General features: G+C 50.1%; 1 protein-coding gene across 3 annotated transcripts in view; it reads left to right on the top strand.

The window, feature by feature from the left end:
• MEIS1 (Meis homeobox 1) overlaps window positions 1-1,502 on the top strand; it is a 137,623-nt gene extending 136,121 nt beyond the window's left edge. For 2 of the 3 annotated variants that reach the window (XM_029231670.1, XM_029231669.1), the window contains exon 12: window positions 1-1,502. This exon is cut by the window's left edge and continues 16 nt beyond it. In XM_029231670.1, coding sequence (XP_029087503.1) covers window positions 1-268 — 268 coding nt within the window. In that variant the 3' untranslated portion in view covers window positions 269-1,502. The other variant, XM_029231671.1, reaches the window with a different exon arrangement.
• Window positions 1,503-7,426: the final 5,924 nt, after the last annotated feature.

Genomic DNA, 7,426 nt, shown 5'->3' with positions numbered 1-7,426 from the left:
AGGGGAGTATGTAGCCCGGGGTGGTCCAATGGGTGTGAGTATGGGACAGCCAAGTTATACCCAACCCCAGATGCCCCCCCATCCTGCTCAGCTGCGTCATGGGCCCCCCATGCATACGTACATTCCTGGACACCCTCACCACCCAACAGTGATGATGCATGGAGGACCGCCCCACCCTGGAATGCCAATGTCAGCATCAAGCCCCACGGTTCTTAATACAGGAGACCCAACAATGAGTGGACAAGTCATGGACATTCATGCTCAGTAGCTTAAGGGAATATGCATTGTCTGCAATGGTGACTGATTTCAAATCATGTTTTTTCTGCAATGACTGTGGAGTTCCGTTCTTGGCATCTACTTTGGACCAAGGAGCATCCCTAATTCTTCATAGGGACTCTTAAAAAAAGCAGGAAATACCAACCGAAGTCAATCTGGGGGACATGCTAAATAACTATATAAGACATTAAGAGAACAAAGAGTGAACTATTGTAAATGCTATTATACTGTTATCCATATTACGTTGTTTCTTATAGATTTTTTAAAAAAAATGTGAAATTTTTCCACACTATGTGTGTTGTTTCCATAGCTCTTCACTTCCTCCAGAAGCCTCCTTACATTAAAAAGCCTTACAGTTATCCTGCAAGGGACGGGAAGGTCTGATTTGCAGGATTTTTAGAGCATTAAAATAACTATCAGGCAGAAGAATCCTTCTTCTCGCCTAGGATTTCAGCCATGCGCGCTCTCTCTCTTTCTCTCTCTCTCTCTCTCTTTTCCTCTCTCTCCCTCTCTCTAGCCTGGGGCTTGAATTTGCATGTCTAATTCATTTACTCACCATATTTGAATTGGCCTGAACAGATGTAAATCGGGAAGGATGGGAAAAACTGCAGTCATCAACAATGATTAATCACCCGTTGCAGGCCGTGTCTTAAGGAGACTGGTAGGAGGAGGCATGGAAACCAAAAGGCCGTGTGTTTAGAAGCCTAAGTGTCACATCAAGCATCACTGTCCCCATGCAAAAACCACCACCTTATACATCACTTCCTGTTTCATGCAGCTCAAAAACATAAACTGAAGATTTATTTTTAATATGTTGACTTTATTTCTGAGCAAAGCATCGGTCATGTGTGTATTTTTCCATAGTCCCACCTTGAAGCATTTATGTAGACATTGTAAATAAATTTTGTGCAAAAAGGACTGGAAAAATGAACTGTATTATTGCAATTTTTTTTTTGTAAAAGTAGCAGTTTGGTATGAGTTGGCATGCATACAAGATTTACTAAGTGGGATAAGCTAATTATACTTTTTGTTGTGGATAAACAAATGCTTGTTGATAGCCTTTTTCTATCAAGAAACCAAGGAGCTAATTATTAATAACAATCATTGCACACTGAGTCTTAGCGTTTCTGACGGAAACAGTTTGGATTGTATAATAACGCCAAGCCCAGTTGTAGTCGTTTGAGTGCAGTAATGAAATCTGAATCTAAAATAAAAATAAGATTATTTTTGTCATGCTGACTCCACTGCTTGAAAAATTTGTTTACTGCCCCCCAAATTTTTCATGATCAATGCAGTAAATATAAAACTTAATTTTAGCTCCCTAAGATACATATGCATTTGAAAATTTGAACCACAAAGTAAATTATTTAATAATAGGCACTGATTTCTTTAAGCTGACTTAATGAACTAATATCAGCAAATGTAAGGCCTAAGGGCACTAAACTAACTGTAGACTCCGATTACAGCCAACAGAATTACTCATTTAATATCAGTGAAATTATTCTTGCACCTAATGGCAAACCTAAGGACTGAGTTACATCTTTCACTAAGGATGTTACCTAGGATGAGCAGTATATGTTTATTAGGAAATTAACTACATGAATGGAAGAGACCAGACTTCAAAATCTAATTTTTATAAATATGCTCTATGTTCTCATTGGATAAAACTGGTTATTAACCAATTTTCCAGAACAGCTGTACAGAATTTCTGCATGGCAGCCAGCTAGATGGTACAAAATAACATGTTTAAGCTGTAATAGCTTATAATTTCATTGAAATAAAATTGCGGCTATGAAAAGTGCTCCCCAAAGCTAAGGAAAATATACAAATATTTTAATTAAGGCAAATCCGTTTTAAAAAATCAGGCTTTTAGTAGTGACTGCTTTGTAAACAAAGGATGGGTTGGAGGAGAGTGCCTTAAACTCAAGCCTGACATTCAGGCCCATGTCACCCTATAAACCCGCCCTGAACAATTCTATTTTCTATTTGAGAAGAGAAACCAGCTGTGGGTTGGGTTTACTAGGTGACGTGTGATTGACTGACTCACCTGCTGGAGCGGCAGAGCACTCTCTCACCTTTTGTTTATGGGGCCTTGTTTCCGAACACGTGGATCAGCAGAAAGGGAGCGAGGCTCACCCTTCTGCAGCCTCTCCGCGCCTCCGCCCTCCCCCTCCCCAAATCTATGGGATTGTTTCAATTTCCTATTTGGACCCAGTGGCAATTCTTCGTCTACATAAATAGTCCCTATTCGTGAAATAATTCTCTTTTGATAGGTGGTTACTAGCAGTTAACAACCATTTATTTACTTTAAAAATTAATAATAAACTTTATAAACTAACCATCGATTTGCCCCTCCTCTCCAGTCCGTGCCCGGGTGAGTTGGTTATTTTCAGCCTTTATTCTTGAGGAAGCTCTTGCCGGGTGGGGGAGGGAAAGAAAGAGGAGGGAGGGAGGGAGGGAGGGGGGGGGCAGGCACTAGGAGAAGAAGGGTACTAGTGAAGGAGAATTAGGGAATATGGAGGCTATGGAGAATCAAGATCATTAGTGTTCAGTGAATTAGAAAAAATAAAACCACCTGTGTTCTTTCCCTGCGTTCCCCCCTCTGCGTGCCGGTTTTGTGTGAGCGTTGCTGTCGGCGGGTCCTTTTTCCCCCTGCCTGGGCACCCCTACCTCCCCCTTAATGCTATTTCAGCTTTTCCTCTTGCAAATTTCAGAGCCAGCTCCGAGGTTATTGAGGACCCTTAACCGAAAGACGGAAATAATAGAGGTGCTGAGAGTGTTTTTGATGTTTCTTAAAAGGCAAAAACAAAACGCCCTCTTCTAAACAAGGGCACGCAATTGTACCTGATTTTTATTTTTATTTGCGGGGGGTGGGGGTGGTGGGCGCCGGTTGAATGAGACTACTTTTTAATATGATTTAAATACTTTTCCGAAAAAAATTTTAAAATTCCCCTATCGTATTTAATCAGCTGCAATTATAACACATTCGAAATGAATAATATGCCTTGACAGTATTTTTATTGTTATTGTTCATTGCATGATGTTCGACTGCTTTAGAAGCACAGGAAAGAGAAGTAAACGCGCTACAAATGGGGAATTACCCTCGTTTAGCATTAAAATTCATTTAGATAAAATTGCCACAAACATTTAAATGGGAAGATTAGTTCCCCCTCACGCCTTATTGCACTCGCTCAATGGTTCCGTTAAGAACATTTTACACGTTGGAAATTCCGTCTTCTCAGACGGCTTGCTGTTTCCTAGTTACCCACATTCAAAGCAAAGGCAGCAGCAAAGGCAGCCGCAGCAGCAGCAGGAAAAAAAAAAAAAAGTTTTGGCAACTGGTCTGCAATTCATCCGCTTCTGGCCCCAGCCTTCCCTCCGCCCACAGCAGCCCGCCCCCACCCATCACCTTTCCCCTCCCCACCTCTTCTCCCCTCCCCCCCCACTAGGTAACTGGCAGAGTTCTGTCAAGGAAACACGTTGCTGAGCTGTATAGTATTTGTATATAATGTTAATACAAAGAACTATCAAAAAGCCAGTCTGTCCCTCTCCCAGTCTCCCCACTCCTGCTTCTGCTCTGAATTGAGGGTTTACTTTGAAAGCGCTGAGTTTCTCACATCCCCAGCTCTGAGCCCACAAGGCACGTTTTTTGGCTTTCTTTTCTGCCTGGGCACTTCCAGGAAATACACCACTGATTCTTGCCTGTTTTAGAAACGTGTGAAAGAATTACTTTGAAAAAGTCCGTGCAACGTCTAGTTTCTCCCTCTCCTTTCACCGTCTCTCTTTCCTTCTCCCTCTGCCTCTCCCTCCCCCTCTTTCTCTCCCTCCTTCCCTCTTTCTCCCCCCCCCCCTTCGCAGAGCCGCTGGAAAAGAAGAATGTCGGCTTCGACTGCCATCTTTTGGGGATTTGGAAAAACGACTCGGTAGGAATCCGAGGGAGGCGGGGGTCGCGAGGGGTGGGGGGAAACCCCCTTATTATCCTGTGTCGGAACTGGCTCCCTTAATCTGATGCTTAAATATTTGATGTGGAAAAATTACCCATAAAATTAGTTACTAACAATTTCAAATTGAAATCACTTATCGAATTATAAACGCATTAAAGCTGTATGGATGGTATTAGGAGTTCCTCAGGAAGCAACGGGTGTCTCCTTCCAGTGCGCCCAGCCGGAGAGCTTCGTCCCGGGGAGAGGCACCCCCGCGGAGCCCGGGGACGGGGTGGGGAGGGCGGCGCTCGGGGCGCGAGCGTCCCCGCCGGGGGAGGGGACGAGCGGCGGCCAGGCCCGGGCGGAGGCTCCGGCTCGCTCTGCTCTAGGGGGCCGGGAGAAGGGAGAGGAAGAAGCGGAGGTGGGAGGCTCCGACCCCAGGAACTAGGCGCCTACTAGGAAACTTTGTTCTGAAAAGCAAAAACACCAGCGCCACCCGCCCCCTCCCTCCCTCCCGCGTCTCCCAGGCGGCGCGCAGACTTTGCGCGCAGGGTTGGTTGCTGTGCGCAGCGTCCCCCGAGTCTGCGGCCGGGGCGGGAGGGGAGATGCCGGTGGCCTGGGGCTGGGGCTGGGGCTGCGGCTGGGCCCGCCTCCGCGCGCCGAGAAATCCCGCGGGCCGCGGCGGTAGCTGCGAGGATCCGGGCCTGAGCGCGGCGGCCCCTGCGTCCTAATCCTGAGTCCTGGGCGGGTGCAGGGCGGACAGGTCTCTGCGTAGAGCCCAGAGCACCCTGGGGGTGGGGGGTGAGGGATCGGTTCCGGCACCTCCAATAGCCTCCTACCTCCTCCCCAACCCAACAGGAAAGTCAAGTCTAAGGGGCTGCAGACTTCGTCTCTGGAGACGTGGCGACCCCGGGTCTGCGCAGAAGGTTGTGGAGAGGTACCTCCTGGGGGACTCCGGGCCCCCTTCCCTCTGAACGGCTCGGCTCGGGGTGCTTTGTGGTAGACGAGAGGCTTCTTGATGGACTCTGCGTCCGAGTCCCGCCGCGACTCCGGGAGCAGGACTGCGAGAACTTGGGACCCGGGGCCACTTGGGACCTGGCTAGCGCCCGCCAGGCGCAACTGGGGAGCCGTGGGCAGCACCCCGACGCCTTAGGCAGGAGCTCCTCGGGATCACTTTAAAGCCTCCGCAAACTTTCTCCTGCCTTTCGGATCCCAGCAGGTCCTCGGCCCAAGTGAAAACAGTAAAAACCTGCCGATGCAGAACTCCCGGGTAGGCGCTTGGACGCCGGGTGGAGTGGCGTGGAATGGGGTCGTGGGGCGCCCTGCCTGGCCAGTCATTTCACCTCGTTTCACTCCCCTCTCCTGGGCCACCCCTCACCCACTTGACTGTGGGGCAGCCCGTGGCACTCAATTGGCCAGGTGCGGAGTCTACACGAGGTTGGGAATCCCAGGGCCCAGGACAGAACGGTGAAGGAGAGAGAATGGGAAATCGCCCCTTGAGGGGGTCGCTGATGGCGGGGAGGTGGGGTGGGGTGGGGTCTCATTTTGGCCCCATCTGCCTGCCAACGAGTCCGTAACGTTCTCTCCCAAGGCGGAGCTGTAAAGGAAAAACAAAAACAAAAAACCCAACATACTGAGCAGTTAGCCAACATTTGAGCTTTTAAGAGTCTTTGCCCTAAAAACGGGTATCCCGGGGATCTTGGTGGGGAGATGAGGGGCATTTGAGGGTCTCAGTTACGGCGGGCCGCGCCCTGGGGTCGCCCTTCCGCGTCCTGCCTACTACCCGCCCGGCGCGCTCAGCCCACCGCGGGGAAACCCAGGCGCTGAAGCCCTGGAGAAAAGGGATTTAGTTTTAAGCCAGTCTCCCATTGATCGGGTCGGTAATTCCTACCCCTGCCCACTCGCAGACACACTCACCTCTACCCTAAAGCATTAAGTTCATTACGCGAGCAATGATCTTAATCTCCAGGCGGAAAATGAGTCCCGGGACCTCGCTGATTGGGGAAGCAGTGAATAAAGTCACCTGCTCCCGCACCCGCCCGGCCGGCTTCTCAGGGCGGGGGGCTTCGAGTGGCAGGGTAAGCTGCGCAGGGGTCCCGCGTTCCACGCCGGGGCGTTTCCCGCAGGGGTCAGGGGACCCTGTGTCTGCCTTCTTCGGGATGGCGACCTTCTCGAAGGGTGGGATTGCGCTCGCTCGCTCTCTTCCTCCCCTCCCTTCTATTTTCTTCTTGGGGCTACCCCCTCGCATTTCCGCGCTCTCTTCCTCCTCCTTCCCCCCAAAGTGGCGAGTTGCCCTTCCCTTCCAAGTGTCCCCAGGCACACACACCCCCACCCCCACCCCCGCCTCGCAGCCGCAGGTCCAGCACGCAGTGCGGGTAACCCATCACCTTTTGGCGCCCGGCTACTTCACCCACCAGCGGGGTCATGGGTGGATGGGGATCGCTCAGCGAAGCCCTCTTGAAGCCACTTGCCGAGGGCACCCTGGGGCCTTTAGACAACCGGATTCCTCGATCTAGGGGAGATCCCTGCGCCCATTGATAATTCCAATTCAAAGAAAGTCAGCGAAGCGGCAAACATCCCTCGCAGACGCTTGCTCCCCATTCCCACCCACCCCCCCAACACCACCCTCCTGCCTTGGCATCGAGCAGCGTCTGACACCGCAGGGAGATGGAGGCGAGCCACGCGCCCCAGTCCTTACTGGCAGACCCACGAGGCGCCAGCTTGTTCTGGAGACTCAGTTTCCACCGGACAATCATGCAAGCGGGGAAAACAACGCGATGGCTGTGTAAACCCCGTTTCCCTCACCACCACCACCCCATCTGATTTTCAAAACATGCATTTTCAGGTAGTCCTAAACTGTGAACAGCGAGCTTTGTGTGTTATCTAGTGGGGGTGGGGATGGAAGAGGAGACTCCCACCGCCCGCTCCAGTCTTTAATGTCTGAAATAACGAAATGCCTGTGTGGCAGCTGCTGCTTGAGCCAAAACTAACTCTTTGGAAGACAGAAAAGAGTGAAAGGCAAAGAAAGACTGTTCATTTTTTTTCCTTTGGTGCCGTTTGGGATGTCATCTGTTTCCTTGGCGACTGTGTTCAGCCCCAGGAGCCCCTGGGCTCCTGGATTGTTAGGGGGGAAAAAGCATGCTATTTCTGCACCGTCATTTATCACTGTCACCGCATAATGATTCCCCTTGCAGCCCCTTATTGATGTTTGTAATTGCATTATCTCA

The sequence above is a fragment of the Monodon monoceros genome, unplaced genomic scaffold (assembly GCF_005190385.1).
Source record: "Monodon monoceros isolate NGI ecotype Baffin Bay Population unplaced genomic scaffold, NGI_Narwhal_1 Super_Scaffold_19, whole genome shotgun sequence".
NCBI classification, from domain to species: Eukaryota; Metazoa; Chordata; class Mammalia; order Artiodactyla; family Monodontidae; genus Monodon; species Monodon monoceros.
Note: the sequence above shows the minus strand (reverse complement) of the source record. Positions and strands in the feature narration are given on the sequence as shown.